We start from the raw sequence: 26152 nt of genomic DNA, 5'->3' as shown, positions 1-26152 counted from the left end.
AGGTTTAATCCCAAAAATCTTTAGCAAAGATTTTATAAATCTAAAGATATAGTCATGTGATTTTAAACTGGTTCTTAAAGGCTTTCCCCATAAGGTATTCTAAATTCTAATCATTAAAATGCTTCTTGGAAAAGGTAATCAATGGAAATTTCATCCAACTGCATTTGAAATCCTTTCAAAAATTATGCATGCTGCAAATTAATGAGCGTTTATCTATGAAGTCCATATGGTCAAGGTAGATATATGTTCAAATGTATTTATCAAATTCATTTCCTCACAGGAGAATATCTTTTAAAAGATGTATCCATATGCTGGAATGCCCTCCAGGAGATATTAAAATTGCCAACAGTATAAACAAAACAGTTTCTGAAACTTGGGAAAAAAATGAGGAAGCCAAACCAAAACAAACCAATTAGCAAGAGTTCAGATAACTTTTACCATTTTGGGGGTGCGGGGCAACTCCCAAATAAAGAAGTAATGTTCTGTAAGAAGTTAAAGCGTGCTCAGTTGTGAACAACTGTCAGTTTTGAGATGTGAAATGATGAAATTCTAAAATTTCCTTGGCAGTGCTGATGTTGAAACCACACCGAAGAGCACCACATGTACCCTGTGCACCAAAGGCTGTCTGAGCTGTACAGCAGAGCAAGTGGCATTTAACGTTTCACTGGGCGTAGATTAACTGTAAAATTATGGCTTACTGTTGCCTATTATTTTCAGAGGAAATAAAATTTTTAAACTAAGATCAGTAATGAATTGTGGTTGCCAGGAACAATTTACATAAAAACATAAATGGACAAGGCATGTTAAATGAACAAATTTAATGATATTCTAAATAAAATGCTTTAAAAGTACCTCCTTTTCGGCGAAGATTACCTTTAATCCTTAACTCTAAATATTTTTTCTAAGATTTATAATCGTTAAATATAAAGGAGTTATGGGAACCTATCATACTGCATTAAGAACATATATTTAACACTTATCAATATACTGCAAACTGTAATGGAATTCTCGTACACAATACTATTTCATAGTGTGTATTTGTGCAAATACAATGTGATTGTATTTGGTTTTGTACAAATACAATGTGATTTATAGCTATAGCTTCCACATTTTTATCAAATGGTACAGCTATCTTACTAAAATTTTGTATATCTTAAATATTTGAGGAAACACTGATTCTTAACTCTGTTTATTTTATAGTGGAGACATATCTGCCTTTGGACTTAATAGGCTATTCAAGTTTTGAATGCACAATAAAAACAAAGCTATACCACCTACACACACAAACATGTTGTTGACATGATGGGACTTTTGAGAGAAATTAATCAAGTTGTGAAAGGTGAAATTTGCAAACAAAACTAAAGCACCTGGATATTTTGCGTAATGAGATAATATTTCACTCTTTGGGGAAGTGAATTTTAACAAAACCTAGAGAAAAGATTTTTCAGATTATGAATTGAGGCTTTAAAATTATACCTCAAAATGGAAAGGAATTTATAGGAAAACTCAAGCTCCTTTGAATTCAGCCAAAAAGGGCACACACAGGCAAGGGCACTATTTAAATTTTTTTCTAATGAAAAAATGGAACTGGACTGTTAGAAATAATAATGAAGTTTAGGGGCAATGGGTAACTTAACAAAAGAGGTGAGATTTATAATAAAAGGATGAGACCACAGCTTGGGGAAGAGAATGGTCTACAGTAGAGGTCTTTCAAATTTAGCCTGCATCAGAATGTCCTAGATGGCTTGCAGAAACTGATTACTACAGCCAATTCCAGTTTGTGGTCAAGTTGGTCTCAAGTAGAGACAGACAGTGGTCATTTCTAACAAGTTCCTCGGTGGTACCAACACTTCTGGTTTAGGGATCACACTTTGACAACTGAGTTTAATGCTAATAGTGGTTAAAGATAAGACACTTTGCTTCTATTTTGCTTTCTATCAAGGAGAAGAGGAAGTAGCTGAAAGGAAATGAAATTGAAGGTAGGAAAGTAGGACTGAAATGAACACCTATTTCAAATACTGATTTTTCAAATCCATACAAGTCATATCACATTGTAGAACACACTCTACACAGGTCCACTATGGGTTGCCAAGTCATGATAGCCAAGCTATTATTCTGTTATAATCATACTCTACAAAGAGTATGTTTGCTAAATACAGGAATATGAGATAGTCTCTCAGTGTCTTGTGATTCAAAAATAACTGATCTCAGACACTTAGTTAAATGATTTAATGGTTATGAGTTGAATCTGAAAATTATACTTAAAGGAAGTCTGCATGGGGTAGATGAGAGGTGCCTTACTGAGCATAGCAGAGTTTAATACTCAGTCTCATTCCCCATTCAACTCCTTTATTGATGGTTTGAATGAAGACTGAGAAGTTATTCTTACCAATGGCCAGACAATTTGAAATGGATAGGACGCTAACCACCATGGTAATAATAAATAGAGCTCAAGGGGGAAAAGTGTAAAAATCCTGAAACTTTTATAAAATCTTAGACTGAAAAAGCCCTGACAGCTGCTACAAAAAGTCTTAGGGATTTCTGATGATACAGTTATTATAGCAGTTGCTATCATGTGTTACTGTAAGGAAAGCTCACAGCTGTGATAAATGCTGGATAAGTATATATACATTTGGACCCCTGATTTAAATTATTTGCACAGTAGAGGCTACCTAGGGCACACTCTTGCCTGGGTGTACACCATGAGGAATGAATGAGTTAACAATTTGTTTTTTCTAGAGAAAAAAAAAGACTTACATTGTGCTGATATTTGCTTTTAAATATTTGGCTATTTTGATGAAGGAAACACTATAGTCAATGAGTAAAAAGCAAAATAAGGCATATTTTCATCTCGGTATTTCAACCAGAATTATCCACAATAAAATGCACCATTTCCTTTAAAACCCTGGACTTATCTGTCCCAGTGATACTGAGCCACAGGTTGGAGAACAACCATAAGGAGCACTGTCAGTGTGACCTACCAGTCTAAGTCACGGTGTGCTCTGTGGGAGCCCTTTTAACCATAGCTAACATGCACACACTTCCTGGTACCTCATGCTTAGAACAACCCACATTGCATAGAGGATGAAGCTGAGGCACAGAGACTAAGAGATGCCGTCCACCTTGCTACCTGCAGTTGCTGAGATGGGGGTTTTAGGTCTTCAGGTCAATGCTTGTCGTCTATCAGGGTATTCCTGACTGACCTTTTTCATACCTCATCTTCCTGTTCCCTTCCCTCCACCACACTCTGCTATTAACCAGTCTCTCATTTGCAGATTTTATAAATTCCTCTACATTAATTGGTAGTGTGTTATGACAGCATTTTCCTTAAAATAAAAATCCACAAACATGATACACCATACCTAATATAACTTTTTCAAAATGCAAATATTCTTACCTGATCGACAAGCAATGTCTACATCCTTTTCAAAGTCTGTCTGTAACAGGAAATAATAAATCATAGGACCATCATTTCATGATATCTCAAATGACTTATAACCAGATTATCTTAAGTTTATAGATATATAGATATCTGATTAGGCAGTACCAGGGTTGTTTTGTGCAAAGGCAGTTTCTCAAGATATAATCACACTGTTTTCAAAGATATTTTCTAGAGAACATATGTTGTGTGAAATCAATGGAAACATGGCATACAATTTTAATAAGGCAACACAATACCCACTACCTTTCAGCAGGATACACACATACAAGAATGGAATGTTAAAGCAGTTCCTTAGCAATAATACAATGCTTAGAAATTATTCTGGTGAATTTATACAAGTAAATGTCCTGGATAATTTCACTTTTTAAAACTTTCACTTCTTATATGTTGTTTATAATGTAACAGTTTTGCCAAGCCCTGAATAGCCAATTTAGACCCTTTTAATTATAAAATTTTACTCAAATGTGACAAAAAATTTTAGGTTTAAGAAGTAAAGTGAATGATTAAACAATACTAATCTGGTATAGAACCTGTTAGAGTTTTGTTCCAATCTGTTTTCCTCAAACTTATTTTATAGATTTACTGTCATATCAACTTTCAAATAAATAAAATACAGTTATAGTCACAATACTACATATTATCCATGTCTATCCATGTCTACTTACTTTATAACTAGATACCTGTATTTTTTCACTTTATTGTACCCAAGCTTTTATTTAAACACATTATTGTTTATGGTAAACTAAATAAGCTTATATTTTAGTTTTTAATTAGCAATTATTTTTTTCATCTTATTAACTTAATGTTACTTAATACAAAAATGTAAATTACATATATTATTTTTAAAGAGCTCATACCTCTCATACCCCAAAGTAAAAGATTTATGCATTCCTATATTCAGAGCATTTCTTCCCCCTCCCCACAATATCCAAGATAGGAAACCAACCTACATGTTCATTAACAGGTGACTGGATGAAAATATTGTAGAGAATAGACTCAATGGAATGCTACTTCACTATTAAAAAGATGAAATAGTGCTCTTTGGGTCAAAATGCATGGATTATGTTAAGTGAAATAAATCAGAACATGAGAGACAATTTCCAGTGGGCTTACTCATTTGTGAATATAATTAGCCAGAAGAGACAAACCATACATGGCAAAGGATCAGTCAAAATAACTTTTAAAATCTGGCTTAAAAATTAAGGCAGTTAGGGCCCTCCCTGGTGGTGCAGCAGGCTAAAGCACAGCACTATGAAGCTAAAGACACTTCTGCATGAGTTCCATCCCAGCCTGCCCCAGAGGTGACCACATGGTCCGGCGGACCCCTCCTGACCCGCCCGCTGCTCCCCTCAGCAGTGTACTTTGTCGATCTGCCTGTTCGGCTCCCCACTCTGTCTCTGGTGAAGCCCCTCACTGCCTGATGAGCCTCTGGCCTGTACCCCAGTTCTATATGCACAAATAAATCTTAAAAAAAAATTAAGGCAGTCATGGGGAAAGGAAATGGGGAAGGAATAAGAGAGGGAAAGGACCCAATAGAACATGGTGGAGGACTGTTAGGGCCCTAGTGGTAGGAAAGGCTGAAACCTATAATCTCTATGGCAGATACAAAGTTGTAAACTATCATCATATCAATAAACATAATGTGTAACTATATATATATATATATATATATATATGTAAATAGGGTAAAAAATCTCCCAGCAAAACAACAATAACAACTCCTAGATGCTAAGAAGAACATACTGGTTTCCAGAAGGGATGGTGGGAAAAGAAAAGGGAGAGTGGAGAGGACAAGGTGTTCGGAATGAGAGGTGGAAGGTGAGTGAGGTATATTCACAAAGGCTGGTGTAAGTTGTCACCCAAATGATACAGTTAAGGTAGCAGTAAATTTAAAACAAACTAAAAAGACCATTTTTAATATTTTAGTGACATATAGTTTAAATCTTAACTCATTTCTAAAGCATACTGAAATGGTTAAGCTGAAACCTCTCAATATCCCAAATAGTCAGCGCTCATGTTCAATAGCTGACCTTTCCCTAACAGCATGGCAAACCCTTACAGTTTAGCAGACTGTTTGGTTGTCACCTTGGGCTTCAGATTATAGCCACTTGTGCCTTGTGCCACATGAGATATCTGATTTCAGTTTGGGCTCTTATGAGGACTCTAATGTGCAACCAAAGATGAACTATTGCTTTAAGAACATGTATGATCATATGAGACAAGCTGCTATTCCTAATTCTGTAAAATGATAAAAAATATTTCATGGTGGCACAAAAAACCCCACAGGAAACACACGGAAGGGAGATTCCAGACTCCCAAGAAAACCAGACAGAATAGTTATTGGTGCCAGAGTTCTATATCCATTAAAGAACTAAAATCAGTCTTTCAACAGGAACTTTGATACCATTTTACTTGTAGTAATATTAACTTTGAGAAATTGTGACTTAGCAATCAGAGAGAAAATAAAAGCTCACCATGATCTGAGCATGTCCATTAGGAAATGAACTTGAAGAGTCAGCATTAATTGGATCCTGACAGTTCCTCAATCGGCATCTAAATGCATCCTGAACCTGTGAAAAAATGACAAATGTTAATTTTCTTTTCATAACAGATAGTCTGTATTGACAAACAACTGAAAAAAATGGTTATCACTGGTTTTAAGATCTAGTACCTATTTTGTTTTTTCAATACACAATGATATATAGGGACTTTGTGCGAAGAAAATTTATCACTTGCCATACTCTATATATAGAGAGGAGGTTGGAAACTCCTTAGCTATCAAAATGGCTGTATCTGGTTTGGTGGTAATAATTCTTGCCAGAGAGCAGGTTTATTTTCGCTGTTAAAAACAAAATGTGTGTCTTTCAAGGGGGATTTACTATTTGGTAAAGCATATCTTCGTAACAGTCTTAAATATCGTGAAAAATGAGGTCACTCAATGATCTTTCGACTAGAATTGACTTGGGGCTTTTTTATGATTCATACAAGAGATTACATTTGAGATTTTTCTCTCCCTTTTATTAGCATATGCCTGATATAAAACAAAGACAATAAAACAAAGAACAAAAATGACTATCTTGGCTAACTATAAAAATGTCATCTTACAAAGCCAAACTTTCTTAATATCCTATCCAATCCAATTGGATTCTGACAAAAGAACAAACATATCACAAGAAAATCCAAAGAATGTCAAATTCTTTATTAAACAATAGGTGAAATAAACATGAGTAGATGAATAAAAACCTACACAAATCAATCTAGAGTTATTCTGGTCACAGGCAAATCCCCACCTGTATGTTCTTTTTGCTTTCTGCGCTCATTGGGCTCCTAACAAACTAGTGGTAAAACTGTCACAAGTAACTTCTTACCCAAGTTAATGACAAGGTTATTACTAATAATGTGTGTGTTTTTGACACCTCAGTGTCATAGTCTTTTCTATTATTATGATCTGTTTGGTTGTATTAAGAAACAAAGCCTAGATGATGTTGGATTTCCCTCATTCCTGGAATCACTATTACAGAAACTACCAAGGTAAATACATGGTCATTACTTTGGAAAGGCACTGATACAAAATACCCCATCACCACTCTGCTGCTACATGTGCATATACGTGTGTTGGCCAGAAAAATATAAGTTGATTATGATTAAGCCTGTTTTAGCTTCTCCCTTGTCCTCTCATAGTTCTCCTCAAAGTGCAGATTTACAAAGTAACTTGGAGCTTACTTATCACCATAGTCCTGACCAAGCAATTAAATAATGCCACTTCAATCCATTTCTGTTTTTCCACCTCGTTCTCTTTCATTCTAGGACTTTTCAGGGTAAATGAGTGAGTTGCTTGATATAACTAGCAGAATAATTTTCTTTTTCAAACAGCAGTAAAAATGCATACTTAGTAACATTGATGCTAATCATCTTAAAGAACTGGATATTTAGAATTAACTCATCTTGATCCTACTCTGAAGGAGATACACTCTGGACAATGTTAATTTCTTCACATGCAAATGTTTTCAGACTCCTCCTTTTTAGAGCAAAACGTCATAGCTGTGGGTCTTACAGCAACACCTTCACAATCAAGAACTGGTAATGAGGGCCCTCCCCGGTGGCACAAGGGGTTAAAGTACAGCAGTATGAAGCTATCCAGAGCCATTGGAGCATAAGTTCAACCTCCATCAAGTAGGTGACCCACATGGCAGAGCAGACCTCTCACGTCTCACCTGCTGCTGTCCTCAGCAGTGTGTTACAGTTGGTCTGCCTCTCCTGTTCCCCACTGTCTCTGGTGATCCTCTCACACACTCTTCCCCTCCCCACAACCCCACCTTGGCCTATACTACAGCTCTTTTATGCATAAGTAATTAAAGTAATGAGTCTAATGTGTGCCATGGATTCCTGTTACTTAAAAGTTTGCGCTGGGGAAAACCACTAGGAAAGTACATCTGTTTTTAGGGGGAATCCTAAGAATCAATGTCAGAAAGTAGGTACATACTAATTTTCTGTTTGTGCTCCAGGCAACTGATAAGGAAGTACAATTTATAAAGAAAAAGCATGTTAGAAATGTTGCCTTCCAGGAGCTTGTCTCATGGATTTTTTCCTCCAATTTATTTCTAATAATATATATGTGTGTGTGTGTGTGTGTGTGTGTGTACATATTATATATACATATAATGAAAAGTAGCATTTGGTAATATCAATCATTTTTAACTGATACTTGATAATGAAGCTTTCCGAACATAACTGTCAAAGATACTTTTGTTTGAGAATGAAGTATGGAAAGGCAACTTCTGTAAATTTGTCTTCAAAATCCACCATCTTATTGCTTGAAGGAGATATAGAAGATATTTTTTAAAAATAAAATACACACAAGCAATACCTGAAACTATAAACTCCCCATAATATGATATTAGATAAGGGCATTGCACAGAGAATGATGTCAGCTTCTTAAGCAGCCAATGCTATTCAGAAGAAATATTAAAAAAATCATAAAAATCTCCAGGAAATTCAAGGTCATTTTAGTGGTCACATAAATGCAATAATTTAAGGTCAGCTTCTCTGACACTTCTAGTGTCTGTATTACTTCTAATTATGGATGATTTGTAAGAGAAATTCTACTTAATTTCAAATTCTGTTTGAGATTTTGAAAATTTGAGAAATGTATTCAGGCACTCTGGATGAATTAGCTTTAAATATTTGTCCAGGAAGACTTATTAGACTAAATTTCACACTATTATTATTATTATTATATTTAAGATAATTATTATATTTATTATATTTAAGATAATACCTGGAAAATGCCTTTGTAGCTATTCAGAAATATTTTGATAAAAAATTGAATTTTCTGTCAGATAAGCAAATAAATTTTACCCTTGGTGAATCATTGTGATGGAGAGCAACTGGAATTTTTTCAAAGCTAGTCTAAGAGGACCTTAATTCCAGGTAAGGAGGAGGCATAGAAGACAGACTCCAGCCATTCCCCATTTTGAAATTAAAATCTGTGCCAATAGTCATATTTACAATGCTGAATAGTAACAATCTTGGTATCTCTCGTCTATAATTAATATTCAAATACTCATTATTCAAGCAGACTTACAACTTATGCAGAACAAGTCACATATTTTAGACAATGATTTAAAATTTATTTTTTGTTACTCCTGAGTTTCGGCAAGATCTTCCTTTTAAGCTTATGTAAGATCAGTAAACACAATTTTTAAATAAACCTATCTGGAATAATTAACTATTAACAAATTATGGCATAGTTAAAGTCTGGACTTCAAAATTTTCTCTTTTCACAGTACTCTGATAAGCGTTGCCCCAGAATTTCACAGGGAAATCATACATTGCACAAAAATGACGGCTGATGTAATGAATCAATTTAAAAATTAAAAAATACAGCCATGGGAAGGGAGATAAGTATTGAGGGAGTAGCAAAAATGGACATGGATTTATGTAACTTTGGACTCCTGAGGTCACTCTAAGGAAATCCGATGGCATGTGAAACGAAAAAGACATTGGCAAGAAACACCTTCACAAATAAGGGGAGAAGGGAAAGCCATAAGCTGCCACTGTTGGCTTCTGAAAGCACCCCAACAAAGCACCACCCAGGTGAGCCCCACTAATTCCTGCTGGGGGCTGCTCTAGGGACTGTCAAAAAAAGCTGTAGAGCTTTTTCTTGTGTTTAGATTCCTGGATGAGACATGAGTTCAAAGAGGTGTGCAGGGGAGTGTCTCACTGCCGTCTGTCCACGCCAGAGCAGTGATTTGGTGCCGCTCAGCAACAGCCAGCCCAGAGAGCAATCCTGGGCCCTGGCTCGGAAGGCAGTTGGCAGAGTGTGGCTGTGAGTCGCTGCCAGATGGAGAGATTGCTGGGGAAGAGCACAGAGCAATGCTTGGCAGCACTGTGGCCTAGAGAAACCTCCCGGGAACTAGCCACGCAATTTGAAGTGGGGTCTGTTTTTAGCTACTGAGCAACTCAGACCCCAGATCTTTACCTTCTAAGAAGACAGTTTTACATCAGTTATTCTTGACTTTCTATTCGAAAGGATTAGTTTAATCCAAGAACAGAAATAAAATTGCATTATTGTAAATATTTGAGATTGTTAGTTTGGAAAGAGGGGCATTTATTAAGTGCCCTGTTTTTTTTTTTGTTTTGTTTTGTTTTTGTTTTTCCTAATGTCAGCTATCTTTATATTGTTTTATGTTTGAACAAATGGCTTAACTCATCTATCATGTAAAAGTTCATATAATTATGAAAGCAATAGCCTCAATTCCCTGTGTGTTATGCCAATTAACATAAGCAACACGAATGACTGCACATTACTAAAATATTGCCTGACTTTTCTGATAAAAAGGCAAATAAATAAAATGTTTGTTATTCACTATATATCCAAGGAAAAATAAGGAATTCAGTTCCAAACTTTAGTCCCAATGAGTTTTCATTGGAATATTCTAATATCTAAGTAACACTTAGTCCTAAACTAGTTGTAGCTTTTTACTTATTTATTTTCTTGGTATAAGTTTTGGGGCTCATTATAAGCACCCTAGAGAATTTTTGACATGCATGATAGGAAAAACAAAATATTGCAGCATTTCTTTAGCATGTGAATGAGAAAAGAAGGGACATTACATGCCAGACACCCCCACCCCTGCCTTCACACTAGGTATTTCACCATCTACTTTTAGGCAGCAAATAAAAATGTAATTCACGGCCTCTTAACTATTTTTGTATTTACTTTAAACCTTTCTCACAGACATATTTTACTTCCTGTCATCAGTTTAAGAATCTTACAAGGTAGGACTCTGGGACCCAAAGGAGAGGGGATAGGATTTTCCTGTTCAGGTATTAAACAAGTATTTTGGGTAACAGCCACTCAGACACAACCACAGACATGCCAAAGTTTGCTAAGCTTTGCCACGAACTTTCTGTGTCTCAATCTGTTCAGTAATGCCATCTTACTCATCTGATTTCACATTCCTGTCATGCTTCGAAGTTCCTGTGTGGACTTGAACGGCCACATGTGTAGAGTAAAATTGATGCAAACATTTACAATATAATTGCAATTATGCTTAAGTGAGGAAAGCTTGTTCTGGAATGAGACGAGAGGTTGGTGATTTCTGGGAAAAAGTGCACAGGAATGTAAGCAAACATCCTTGCTGTGTCATCTTTCTATTTCAAGGTGGCCTTTTTCTCCCCACTCTATATTCTTATAAAATCAAGCTTCATTACAGTACTTTAGCCAGCCTCCAATTTCCAGATACATCTCCTATTTTACTTGAAAAAAGCAAGTCCATTCCCTTTTGAACCTTTAATTCAGCTTGACAAAGGCAAAGCTTTTAGCAACCAACTTCCCTCTGCCTTAAATCCTTACTCATACAAACTAACTTCCTTCTTAGCCAAGTTAAAACAGGATCAGCACCCAATCCTTCCCACCCTGATTTATTCACTAATTATACAATCTATTGAGCTTTCTTCATGTCACGACTCACAGGTGGCCTCTTTCTGTGGCCACTAATCACTCTAATGAGAAAGCTCTAAACATCACTGTGGTGCCCCAAAATGTTGACAGATCTGCCTTTCTCTTGATGCGGTACCCATTTAAAAAAAAAGAAATCAACTGTACTGTGTAGCATCACACCACCTGTTTCATGTCTTCACCTTTCCAGAAGGTCCCAGACAAGACCAACTCCCTAGCATTCACTGTAGGCTCTATTTCATGAAAGCCACATACCAATAATCTCTCTCCATCATCTACTCAAAACCTTCATTTCCTGCATCCTGCAAAGCCATTTTTCTCTCAAGACCCTGTTAAATTATGAAGTCTTCTATCACCTATCTACTGCTTCTTCCTCAAAGATCAAGCAAAAACCCTTCCTACCTCTCTTTAAGGGAGTGCACAGATACACTCCTGCATAATAATGAGCTAGAACTAATTTCCCTATGAACAGTCAGCTTGGAGATCCTTGCAGCTTTCCATCTGAACTATATTACATGTAATTTGACCTCCTTTCAAATTGTGGTCCAGTTTATTTCACTACTACTGGCTCTATTATTTTTTAAAAATAGTTTATTTGAGAATTTTCTTAGGAAAGAAAACGTCTATTTTACATATTCATTGTCATGTGCTTATAAATCATTTTGCTCATCTGTACTTCTTATGGATATAAAACTAAATGGGAAATTGGCATTAAAAAAGGTGGAGGGGAGTGTGAGGAAGGAAAAAAAGAAAAAAACTGTTCATGTTTATTTTAAGCCTTTTGCTACAAAATCGCTTCATGGGTTTGGATGAAGATTCTGGGGCCTCATCTGGTGCAGACTAGACTGCATGCCAGTGCACAGAAGAGAGAAAAGAGGGTTTGGTCCTGCCATTGACTCCACTGAACAGCCATGGGATCATCATGTGCAGGCTATCCACACAGTTATCCATTTAAGCACTTTCCTTTTATCCTTCCATTTAGCAAAAGGGTTTTATTACAGCTTATTTTGTCTCACAATCTTGTTATTTCCCCCCTCTGACATCAAGCTGCAAGATTGTCTTAGAGCCGGGCACAGCCAGAGACAGGAGAGATGAGAAGAATGTGCAGGCACCACGGAAGTGGTTTCCTAGCAACCGTAACTATTGCAAAGGTTTCATAACTCTTGTGTAGTCTGAATTTCCATAGCAATGTGGAGAATAGTAAATAGTATATGCCGTTATGTGTTTAATGAAAATGAATTCTAATCAAGGGATGGATAATAAGGAAGCATTTGTATTTGTTCTATCAGATTCTGTCTTATTAGGTGTTTATACATTAGCTTCTAAGATCTAGATTTTTTTGCTGAAAGTAATGTGGTGTGATAAAGATGGTTAGATTTTTTTTCTTAAAAAAAAAAAGCTCATTGTCTCTTTTGTCAGAGGCATCTATTAAAGCTACTCAAAAGAGAAATGTGCTATAGAAGAAGAAACTGTATTTTCAAGAATAAACATTTTATGCTTTTTAAAGATTAAGATGTCAGGTCTGGAGGTCAGAACAAACTGTTATACAAGTAATCAATTTGCTTTTTATTTAAGTGGAATATAATTGAATTGACGAGGCCAGAGCAATCATTTCTCTCTACCCATATAACTAGAAATGATTTTGGCTTTGAACTGAACATACTAAAAGCAAATACACTTTTAAAATAAATTAAACCCCATATATATCACATTCCACTGCTACATTATTTCAATTTCCCTTCAGTACACTGCACCAAGGCTACATTCCTCCTCTCTGTAACCCATCTCCTTTCCAGCAAGACCCAAAGTAAATATAAGTAAAACCTTTTGAGTTCATATAGTAATAATCATTAAAGGGTAAATATGACCAAATTATGTGTATATTGAAAATACAGAGAATTGTGTAAACATTTCTTAGGTTAAATTATCTTAAATTACTGTGATAAAAATATTTCAGGCCCTCCCTGGTGGCGCAGCGGGTTAAAGCACAGCACTAAGAAGTTTAAGCCACTTCCGCATGAGTTCGATTCCCGACTGCCCCTGAAGAGATCCACATGGCGAGGCAGACCTCTCCTGACCCGCCCGCTGCTCCCCTCAACAGTGTACTTCATCAGTCAGCCTGTTCTGCTCCCATTCGGTCTTTGGTGAAGCCTTTTGCCGCCCCTGAGCCTCTGGCCTGTACCCCAGTTCTATATGCATAAATAAATCTTTTTAAAAAATATTTTAAAGTAAAAAGAAACAAAAACAACAAAACATGTAAAAAGAAAACTATACCCCTAGAGTCTACTGTGGCATTATCAAGTAGATTTACCGATATGAGCTATAGTTCAATATTTTATAGTTAGATATCTAGTGTGTTCTAGTTTTTTTTTTTTTTAGGAACATTTGCCCACAGGAACACAAAGGGTATGGAAGATGCTTCTGTTATCCTAGGCTGTGGCTAATGTTAGTAGTCTGTGATCTCAAGGACCATGAGCAAGGCCATCACTAGTATCAGGCAATGTATATTTAGAAGGTCTAACAGAATCTCTGTGAATTTACGAAGACCCTTTTATCATGTGGTCCTTGGAATTTGCAAAACCCTTTAAATCAAGGTCACCAGGTTTTTCAGCATCAATTTTGAAAAATTATGACATCTGTCCTATAACTGAAATTTTAAGAATATTTTTAAGAGCCAATGCAAATGTAATAAAAATGCATTTTCTCATTTCATTTTTGGAATGAAAAAGTATGATACCTTGCAATTTATCAGCTATAAATTAAATTTGAACTAATTGAGAATGCAATAAGGCCAATAACCATATTTTTATTTCCCATAATATATAAAACGTATTTACAGATAACTATGTTGGCAAAATCATTCGTTATGATTTGATTTAATCACCCTTAAAGAAAAGTTCTGATAGAAATTATTTTTTGTGCCAAATATTTTTCTTCATGTAAAGCTGCAAAAATTTGATATCATTAAAATATCTGTCAGTTTGAAACCTGAATATTTTGATCATAGCCTAAAGGTTTTAGAAAGCTCATTTGTGGGAAAAAAAAGGAAGCTAATTTAGAGATGGAGTACTCTTAAACATCTAAAACATTAATATTTGGGGATTTCACACAGATATAATGTATCTGGTTTAAAACCTGCAACTGTTGGTCCTTAATCAAAATGCATCATGTCTATTAACGTAGAACAGTTTTGTTCCATAAACATATTAGAGGAAATACCAATATAGAAGAACCCTAACAGACAGTTGGAAAAGAACATAGCCCTTAATTAGCAATTTTTTTAAATTTCACTTATGTTAGAGTATATAGAGGTCAATACTTAGAAGAAGATTTTTAAATTTTATATCTAGGTAGAAATTTGTGATGAAGCTTGGCATGGTAACTAGATCAAATTTTTTAAATGATGGAATACTCTCACCTGTGCAGTGTTCGGTCATTTTTCTGTTTTGTTTTTCATCATAAAATGCTCTTAGAATACATGCCATTTTATTGCTGACATCTACATCATACTGACATAGCTCAGAAATATTCTCTCCACTTAGTAAATGAGTAAAATCCTTTTGGTTCCTTCCACATCATTGCAAAAACTATAGACATGTACACATATGCCCATGTCTTTCTTGAATGTGCACATCATTATCAAATTTTCAAGCAAGCTAGATAATGCAAAATGGCAGTGCAGATCATTTTCCTAAAATTACTAGCATACTACTGTGTCACAGTGCTGTGTTTTCAGATGCCACCATCCTCAGTGTAGATGCTAAAATGACTCATAAACCTTGTAAATACTGTGTCACTGCTTGTAAACAGAGAATAATTTTTGCACTGGTTGGAAAACAGTATTTTATCCCTAGACAACTCAAATATGAAATATTTCACTTTTCTGGTTGGATCTGGTGCAGTTTAGTGTCTTGACTCTTGAAGGATGACTACTTCTTTCCCTCACTGCTGACAATAAACCTCAACCATGACCTGCACAGATATTATGATTATCATTCTACAGTTCTTGGCAACAATAACTGCCAATCATGTACTATTATATATACATTTTATATTTTCTGAGCATAAACATCCACATTTATCTTTGGTATATCTACAATTTGGTATAACACTCATTCATATTCAACATCTCTATTTAAAATGAAATAAGTTCAGCATGATTACTGGGAATTTGCTGTGTGTAGAAGCGTGGGTTAGGAAATGGGCTTGAGAATTCTTAATAATATGCCACCCTAACTTACTATGTGCTGATACCAGTTTCTCTAACAGACTTATCAACACCTATGACTCTACTGAAGACTCTCTGGGATCTACTCTACCTGGTTTTGGCCCCTCCAGGCTGTGCTTTCCCTGGCACAGTCCCACATACTATAATTCATCACTTTCAGACTGCAGTACTGCTTTTGAGCTTTGCCTCAAAGTTTTCCTTCAGATTTGACTCCCAAACAATTGTCATTAGAGGGGGCCAGCTTTCACCTGAAGATCACAGTGTTTAGATATAAGATACATGTGGAGAAGGAAAATACTCTATGCATCATCTCTCTTGCTCACAAGAATGTCTCACCTCTCTTCGAAGAATGCAGTGGACCATGACTATCACAAAGCCTTGCAATGAATCAAACACAGCAAAAAGTATTTGAAACAATATGGAGCGTTTGTCTGTCATGGCCAGAACGGCAGACATCCATGTCAGGGCCAGGAGAGGCAACACCACACAGGAGCTCCACAAAGACGCCCTAGAAAGAGATGAGAAAGCAACATTTTGTAGCAGCACATCATGCCCCATAAATAGCCACACCCCCTTTCAAACAAAGCATTCTTCTGTGTGGCACCAAGATCATTAACCTGGATACCACAAAACAGACAACAACATTTTGTAGTTTAACTTATTTTTTTATAGACAATCCCACAATAGTTATAAAGGCAGCTGCCAATTATAAATATTAATATATGCTCTTAGTTCTAGCATTAGCAAACATTTTTTTTTTCATCATAGCATTTTCTCACATGCACTGTAAAAGAATTGTAACAAGAAGATGTAAATGATTGGGACTAACATGGCGTTACTGGCGGTGGTGGCTGACAAAGCTGTTGTTGAAACTACTCCACACTTGGCACATTTGAGCGTCAAACCGCTATGAGGCTCACTCATCTGACTGCAAACAAACAGAACACCCACAAAAAGAACAAAATTTGAATTGTCACCAAAAAAAAAAGTTGCTGCTGCAAGTTAGCTTTCAAATACGATTTCATGCAGAAAGTATATTATCAAAAATGAATGCTGTAGATCATTTCAAAGATGCATTTACACTTTACATTATTTTTGAAACATTTATCTTTTAACAGTATGGGCCTTTGTTGCATGCAAAGCATATTTTCATCATTGACATCAAATGACCCTTGTGTCTACAAAGTTGCCCCAAACATTGAGTTAACATAAGCATGTGCTAGTGTAGACATACAGTGAAAAAACCCTTTATTCAGACCCCTGGTAATCAAACATGTGAGGGCACCCAGCTTCCAAGATTTTCATTGTTATTTGCAGAAGGCACATAAAAGCAATTGAATCTTCTTAAACATAAACATGTACCTCAGAAGTTCAATTTGGATATATATAAATTTAAGTCTTTAATAATTTATAGAAGATGCATCTTTATCTCAACATATTCATAATTTGAAATTTTTACATCAATATATTGTCTATATTTTAAGATGATCTGAATATAGGGACTGATGAGATTTGATGAAATATTAGTTGATATAAAGAGTGATAATTTTCAGCTTTAATAAAACATTTAACATAAACATCAAGTTCCAGGTGTTCTTTCTGAACCTTTTATGTCACTTATAGTACATAAATGGTCTATTCTATCCTATAAGATTTTGCAGGTAAATTCAGATTCAAATAATTCAGATTTAATCTACTATATTATAGAAGTCAAAGAATACACATAGAAAACAACACTCATTCTGCTTTAGAAAAAATTTCCTTGAGAATGACAAGTTTATTGGGATTAATTCTCTTATAATAACAAAAAGGAACTACTTGAATAAAATCAAAAATTATTTTAAAATAATTTTTGTGGTGTATTTCTCTCTAAAACATAAGCTTACCTAGTAGCTATTTTTTTCTAAATAGTATCATAGTGGATTTACATTACCATGTTTATAAAAAAAAAAAGTGACACAACAAAGTCATAAGAAGCTCCTAATTCAAAATGTTTTAAATACGTGCACTCATTTGTGAATAGCAGTTAGATACTATTCATAATCATAAATCTGAAAGTTATTAAGTAAATGGATTGATCAGTATAGTTTATGAGAAAAATCAAAGCTTTCAGAGTTAAGTATCTGGTGTGTAATATGCTACTAAAATATTCAATTTAATGATTTAATGACAGTATATATACAAACTGTATGAGCCTAAAGTTTCTGAAGTTAAGTAACCAACAGTGTATCCAGTTTGGTTCATGAATGCTTAAAGGGCATGCCATTATATCCAGTTCTAGTCCCCAACGAGTCCCTACACCAGTATTTTCCACAGTGGCTGTGTGTCAGTTGGGTATAACCAGTCCCAAAGCCTCCAGTTCAGGGATGCAAGCATCTGTATATTTTTAAAGAACCATAGATTACTCTGATGAACAAGCAGGAATGAGCACCACTGCGCTAATTATACACTTGAGTGTCTTTTTAATTTTCTTATATACCATAAGATTAGTATTAAAAAAAGGCATGCATGTATCTATTGTTTCCATTCTCACAAATGATAGACAATTTGGTATTTCTGCTTCAAGTAGAGATGTGGCTATTTTTCTTGATTGAAGGATACATGCTATGTGGCTCCAAAACAAGATTGAAAAGCTGGGTATTATACCATCATAATTTTTCTACCCAGTGTAAGCAAATAGTTTTGCCCTGAAAAATTGTAATTTGACCTATGTGTGGGCTTTTTGCAAAACTGATTTTAAATAAGGATATGAAATGCTCATTTATCTTTATATCAGATTTATTTGCAAATGGCTAAATGGTTTAGACATACTTTCTTTAGTATGAACTACCAAAATGTATGCTTGATATTAACTGGTGGGATACTTTTAATACTATTATTATAGATGTGACTGTAACAGAGGAAAGCCAGGTTAGAAAGATAATATGTTATTGCCTAGTGTGTATGACAACTGCAGAAATTAATATAATAGGCAGAACACATAATCTAGATTCTAAATTGAGTTGCTGCAATAAAAAATACAATCCTGTCTCTCTGATAGTGGAAACTATGTATTTATAAAGCAAAAAGTGCTAACAGCTTGAACAATTAAATATCCTGTTAAGTTCAGGTATAATCATTTTCACTAGAGTATTTGAGCGTGAACATGGGTCATTTCACTATTCTCTCCAGGTCATTCTGTCTATTCCCACAGAAGCTTGGAAGTCTAAAACTTCTATTTGCAGCCCCAATTTTATTTCTTTAGAATGCTTTTGTCTGACTGGTTTATTAATACTACTGAAAATTCTCCAGGAAAAAATATTTAGTCCCTTTAGAAACATCTAATGGGACTTGCAAAGAATCTTTTATTAATTCATAATTCATAATTCATAATTCATAATTGTCCTATATTTCAGGTAGAGGAGACCAAGTAGGTTGAAGTGATAAGACAAAAGAAAGAAAAGAAATATTCTATTTGGGATGTTCTAAAAAGAAACATGCCATTTTATTTGTTTTCATTCTTTCCAATTATCATTTTATGTATGTAAGATGTATTGATAATTGTAATAAATCCTAAGTAAATATATTCTCAATAAATATTTATTGGGCAAAAACTATACACCTGACAGGCTTTAATAATTATTTATAAAAAGGTGAAAACAGAAATAGAGAAAAATAGGTGGATGAACATCTTGGTACCTTATTTGTTTTTAAATAATAATGTTTGAAAAGAAATGCTTGATGTATCTGAATATTTAAGCATCCTGAAATGGTCAAATTTTATACTTATATAGATCAATTTTTAGGTTAATTAATTAGCCTCCTGCTCAACATTTCTTTAATTCTTATTATTTGTTCTTCACTCAAGTTTTTATTATTTTCCCTCATTGCTTTTCTGTATTAAAAAATATATATATACTCACTCTTAAATATGCCTATCTTCTAAGAAATTTCCTCCAATAACACTTATGAAGATGTTTTTACAATATTCAATTTATTTATATACATAAAATAGCATTTTATCTTCTAAATTTTTTTGGAATGCATAATAGTAATCTGTTAATAATTCCTGTTTTGGACAGTAACCAGAAATCTACTTTTATGATATAAATATTTAAAAGATTTTTATTCTCCAGCAGTGACCACTGCATCAGAAAACACTAGCTGACTCAATTTTTGCTGGTAAACAGATGCAACTTCTAACGATCATTTTAGAAAGAGGTTTTGAAATTAGTATGTAAATTGAAGTGGATAATTTCTAAATTCATAATGTGGTGTCATGTCTCCTTTATGTTATCTCTTACGAAGAGCTATGTGAGTCAAACTTTTGCAAATAAAATAATTAAATGAGAAAAATACTGAGTATGAATTTAATGAGTTCTTAGCATTATACTCATTCTGAATATTGCAATGTCAAGAATGGTAGAATTATGGACCCTCGATTGCCAGAAGTCAAGGACATTTGAAAACCACCTGTCTAGCTTGGCTTCTTCATTTCGCTCACCCTAAGAAGTGCATAGCCATTATTTGTTGTGTGAGTGCTTGCTATTTGTTAGATATGCTCATGCATGATTTATACATGTTATGTTTCATCTATGCTACCTGGGGCAAGATTATCATCCTCACCTTCAGGTAAGAAGAATGAACCGAAGATAGATTTAAGTAACATGACTCAAAACACACAGAGATATTAAATTATAGAGCTACATATTAAACATGATTTTTTTTTTAACTTCCAAGTTAGATCCTAACTAATTTACAAAAATCGGAAGTATTTAACTCACTGGTAAAAAATGAGTATTATCAATGTAATCTTATATGATTAATCAGAACAGAAATAATTGAAGAAGTTACTGCTTCAATTCCAATTATACCTGGCAGATTAACAAAATAATAGTGTGAAAAAGAATAGAAAGCTTAGTGTCTATATTAAATTCAGTTCTACCATTTAAAGATGCTCTGGAGTGGGAGTGACCCCACTTCAAGAAGGAATCTCCAAATGATGTTATTATAACATCACATTTCTAATACTTGATAGGAATGATAACAATTTTTTCACAATTTTCACATTTAAAGCTGTTAAACCAACTCTTACTAGGGGTAAAAATACTGGAATCTCAATCATTTACAACATTACATAGATGATAAAAACATAGTATTTAAAATCTTACCAGTTGGTAATCAAATTCTATGACTATTAATTAACAATAAATTACGAAAAATTAGAAGATTGGGTAAGTTTTGTGTGAAGAGACAATTTTATAGAAAGGAGAAAGCTATAAACTTTTTATAAGTCACAAAGGGAAATTCAAAGGCATTAATATTTCATTGAAATTTCTATAAACTTATATGGTAAAGATTACCTTAAAAGATGACTATCAATCTGCTTATGAAATATTATTGTCATTACATATGGTGATAAATTATAACAGTAAAATTAAAGGAGATGCTTTTTTAAAGTTTTATAAGTGGTAAAAATGTACCTTTGGTAATTATGAATACCTCCAGCAAGTTAGTAAAAATTTCATCATAAAAATATAAGAATGTGTATGATAAGAGATAATTTTAAGGGAAACATTTCCCCAATACAATTAATTGAAGAAAATGCAGCATTTCCCCCCTATAAAAGTTTACTTGTCCTGATTCAGCTGTGCTTTAGGCTGTCCTTATATTCAGTCTACCCTACTACTAGGGGCATTCAAAAATCCTCACTCAAAGACAGATATTTTTAGTTTCTCCTTAACATTTAATCTTCTCTCTTAAACATTGCAATATGCATAAAGTTAGATTTTCTTAATAGGTTATTTTATTATTTTGCAATTTTGGTCACATTACTTACGAATAGCACTTTGGAAATTTTCAAATGGCAGAATCTACCAGACACACTGTGGTATGTCAAGAACGAAATTCAAAGCACAGTCAAATGCAGTCAGTGATGATCTAGAATTGGAGTATGGGGTTTATTGGTAAAGAACCTTCAAAATCCACCAATTGCAGCTTACCCGGCTCTGTGTTTGAGCTTTTTATCTAGGATCCCATCTCTGGAAACAAGTTTATTAAATACCAAAATGCCAATCACCATGTTGACCTGTCAAATAGAAACAAAGGTTCACCTTTCAATGATATTGAAGGGAAGCAAGTCCCTGTTTCTTCTGAAAACCTTCTAAATTAATGTATCACTACCAAAACTGTATATTCAAAATAGTAATATGAAGCACTTCTCAGATATATTAAAGTGCATGAAAGAATATAAAACAATTTAATAGTGGTGTGTTAATTTAATAACTTAAAGTATACTAAGTACAATTAATTTTCATGCTGTGAATATGAACATTCAATTACCTTTTAAGTGATGCCTTACTATGTTAATCTCACATTCTTCTTTCTGAGTCACCCTTAAATACAATCAATTGGTTAAATGCACTGCACCCTATTGTCTGAGAGTGAAAGATTCTGAAACTCAGTGTGAAGGTGGAATGAGCCCTAGCAGTCAAGGATGCTGGGGAATTGTGTCCCCCTGGCAAGGATAACAGAATGCCTCAACTCTTCATATTGTGTGGCTATCTGTCTCTGAGTGGGAAGCCTTCTGATGCCCTATGCTTTTCTAGGCAACAGGAAAGACTTCAGCTCTCCAGACCTTAAAGTGATGGACACTAATACTGACTCTTATAATTGCTCTATTGAAAAATCTCTGAGCACTTTCTTTCTGAGACTCCCTCATTCTCACTGAAAAGACCTTTTGCATAATAGAGCTGAAATGAAATCACACATGTTTTTCTTTCTCAAGTGAGATTCTAAAAAACTTAAGAGATAGCTAGGGGCTATTTGTAGCAGCTTGTCACAGATGAACACGTCTGGCTCTCTAACCTACCAGCACTTCCTGACACAGGATACCATCCAACCCCGGAACAAAGATCATCACGGAAAACTACTACACTCCTTCTGCCTTCCTTGGCCTTCCCCTCCAGATCACAGGCTATTGGTGTGCCCCTCTCTCACCAGGGAAGACTCTACACTGAAATTTCTAGTGTACAGAAATCTGTTTCAAATTAAGCAAGATGGCAGTTAAGCACAAAGGAAAGTTCCAGCTTCCCCTAAGTACTCTGGTCAGATGAAATAAAAACCTAAAATTTGTTAACAGCTAGTGTAACAGCTAGAGCCAAAGCACCTGTTAGGGATCAGAGAGGTGTTCCTCTTGTGTTATGGTACCATTTAATCAAGAGAAAAGCTATCGAGCTCTGGACTTCTCATTATTTGAACTATGAAAAAGTATATTCCACAGATTCTTTTAATTTATGATTTGATTATGAGAGAATTCATCACCACTCCGAAGACTATAATTTAATATTTCATTTGTACACTTACTCTTCACTTCCTCATTTTAGGATTACATGTATATTAGTCTCAGCATAGGGAAACAATTTGACCAAGTAAAAATTCAATGTGATTGACAAATCTGTGTAATAGTTTTAATTTCTCTACTATTTTCTCTAAGACATTGGCCTAGATTATATTTTTTCTTGTGAATCATTGATAATTTCTACTCTCTCTTCTAGCTTAGAGGATGGAGAGCAAACTTTAAGGAGAAAAAAGTCACGTTGCTTTATGAAGAAAGATGTTGCTAGCTTCTAACTTACTGAGTGAATTGTTCAAAAAAAAAAAATCTAAGGTTGATTTCCAATTAAATCAGTGGCACAGACATATGGACCTTGGTATTTAACACAGATGATTAGTTTTTCAATGATTCATTGGGCAAGAAATATTTGTAAAGCCAGAGAGAGAGAAACGCAAATTGGTAGGAAGTTTTCATGTTGCCATTTTTAAATATGTAAGCGCTTTATTCTTTCATTCCAAAAAGAAAATGTTTAAATCCATCTGCATAACGCATTAAGGTTCTCAGGGAACATTGGGAGATGTCTGGAGACATATTTAGATTGTTGTAATTGAGAACTATCACTGGCATCTAGTAGTTAGAGACCAGTGATGCTGTTGAACATTCTCAAATAGACAGGACAGCCTCTCATCAAAGAAATAACTGGTCCAAAATGTCTGCAGTATTGAGGGTGAGAAACCTCTCACATATGCACCGTAACTATGTAGATCTTACAGGATAGTATACAAGTGAAATGATAACAAACAATTCTATTTCTTGAAAAGGGAAAAAAAAATTAAAACTCAAATTTCTTCACAATTGTGAAATTACTGTCAGAGAAAACCCATACCTCTCCATTTAACAATCTTTAGCCTTCAAAATAAGAATATTTTAGAGTACTATAGGACATAGCTATTGATACATAGAATAGCAGTTGGTACTCAAATTTAAGTAATAAATTTCAATTCAAAGTTTTACCAAAAAATGCAAAATAAGTCTCTCCCTGGTGGCGCAACGGGTTACAGTACTGCACTGTGAAGCTTGCAGAAGCCACCATAGCATCAGTTCAATCCCTAGTCAGGGAGCTGACCCACATGGCATGGCAGACCTCTCCTGACCTGCCCGCTGCTTCCTCAGCAGTGCGTTTAGTGCATTTCAGTACATCTGCCTGTGCTACTCCCCACTCTGTCTCTGGTGAATCCTCTCACCCACCACACTCTTGTCTGTACCCCAGTTCTGTAAGCATACATAAATATTTTTTTTTACAAAATGCAAAATTACTGATCCTACCGAAACAAAGGAGTCATTCTTTGCTTAAATTTCAAAATAAGTTGATTTTAATGTTTACCAGGACAACAGCAGCTGCAGGTCCCACAAAAGCGTAGAGTAGACCTCCTTCAAGAGACAGCCAGCAGCTGGAAATAACATCAGATCAAAACTAACACAAATTAGTGATCAGTGTAAAACCACTAAAATGTGATTCAAGTAAATTAAGTTATGCATTTAATTTTTGCATTTTGGCATGTTTCAAAGGTTTATAATTTTTAAAATTCACAGAAAATAGGAAAAGAGCTAGAATTAAATCATCTCATAATGAAAAAAGACTATACATCGCTCAGAAAAGAAACTTATTGTTTAAGGTTACTTTTCAATACATTTAGAACAATTACTCTTGTATTGAGATTTTTATACTGACTTTCAGTGTAAAGGTGACTATTTCTTGGGCTTTGTAGAATGTTTCATAGTACTAATTATGGGATGTTTCAAACACTTTCAAGCATGACAAGTGTGATTGTAGAATTTTACAGATATTGTTTAACCATTCTTCCTTGAGGCCATTGAGATTTTGGGAGAAAATGTTGTAAAAGCTATCAATGCAGACAATGGATAACACACATTTTGTACTATTTTTTTCATCTTCTAATTTTAATTCCCCCAGATTACTAAACAAATACACTAAAAATAAGCTTTTGAATAAAAATAAGTGCAGCAGTATTTACTTCAATTGCTGAATTCTCCTAACACGTTCAGGCTTACATTGATAAGACATAGTAACCCATTAGGGTCAAAACATCTCTTTTCTCATAGCAAGGGGACATGGTGCTTGGCACAGAGGCTCTGGTAGGTTGTCTAGTTGCATGTACATAATCCAGAGGAGTCAACTGGAAAATACTTGAGGTGCTGCTGTCATTGCTGCTGCAGAGTTGAATTCACCACTTCATGCTCCTATTTCTGACATTTGACCCTTCCCATATTACTCCACAGAATCAGCATGCTGCCTTCAAAATTAACACTGTACCTGTTCTAACAATAAACTGTTCTGTGCTGATTGTGGTGGTGGTTATCTGATATAAGAATTTGTTAAAATTTAGAGAACTGTACCCTACAAAGGTGGATATAACTATATGCACTATTCCTTAATCAAAATTGAAGTGTAACAAATATATTACTACAAATCTCTCCCTCCCTATCTTTCTTTCTCTACCTGTGTATACATAGCAGAAATGTATGTGTGTATTCAAAGTCTGCATTTAGCTATTGCTCTCTGCCATAACAACAGGAAGATAAAATTCTACTTTTCCACTTTGTGTTTGACAATTTAATATCTATTTTTATAAAACACCTGGGGAAAAGCATTTGATCTGATAGAACACTGTAGTTTGGTGTCTGAGACTGTCACTAAGTTTCTTCCATTTTTTCGTAAGGTAATCTTTAAACTAATATATTACTCTTGGTATCATTCGGATTTAATCATATTCTTTGAAAGTAAGAACCGTATCATACAGAAACCTACTTCTTTTCATATTCCCAGTACGGTGTTTTTCAAATACTGGACTCATACCAAGAAAGTCAGATGAATATAAAAAGCGATAGCTTAAAGGTGCTGCAGCGAGCACTATCGATGGTGCTGTCAGAGAGGATCTTCCTCCATAATACATAACCACATAAGAAAATAAAGTGCTCTGCTGACAAGAGTTTTTTAGATTCTCTGAAAGTTTCTTTTGCATGGGCAGGTGAATTGATGTCTCCAGGCACACTCCCAATTTAGAGGAACCCACCAGATTGCCTAATTCGTAGTGATTCAGTGTCTTCAGTAAAACTTGTAGACAATTAAACAGAACACCACCTCCCCCTTAAAATGTGCTTCTAAATAGGACCTTTTCACTT

General features: G+C 34.7%; 1 protein-coding gene across 3 annotated transcripts in view; it reads right to left on the bottom strand.

Moving 5' to 3' along the window:
* ADGRB3 (adhesion G protein-coupled receptor B3) overlaps window positions 1–26152 on the bottom strand; it is a 650534-nt gene that overhangs the window by 22459 nt on the left and 601923 nt on the right. For 2 of the 3 annotated variants that reach the window (XM_004673604.2, XM_004673605.2), the window contains 6 exons: window positions 24333–24399; window positions 21615–21700; window positions 16463–16561; window positions 15970–16141; window positions 5917–6012; window positions 3398–3437 (listed from right to left, as the gene is read on the bottom strand). In XM_004673604.2, the coding sequence (XP_004673661.1) occupies window positions 3398–3437; window positions 5917–6012; window positions 15970–16141; window positions 16463–16561; window positions 21615–21700; window positions 24333–24399 (560 nt within the window). The remainder of the gene's footprint in view (window positions 1–3397; window positions 3438–5916; window positions 6013–15969; window positions 16142–16462; window positions 16562–21614; window positions 21701–24332; window positions 24400–26152) is intronic. The other variant, XM_012721768.1, reaches the window with a different exon arrangement.

This window comes from Condylura cristata, unplaced genomic scaffold, assembly GCF_000260355.1.
Source record: "Condylura cristata isolate star-nosed mole 26May11 unplaced genomic scaffold, ConCri1.0 scaffold00001, whole genome shotgun sequence".
NCBI classification, from domain to species: domain Eukaryota; kingdom Metazoa; phylum Chordata; class Mammalia; order Eulipotyphla; family Talpidae; genus Condylura; species Condylura cristata.
This window is presented reverse-complemented; position numbering and strand designations above follow the sequence as displayed.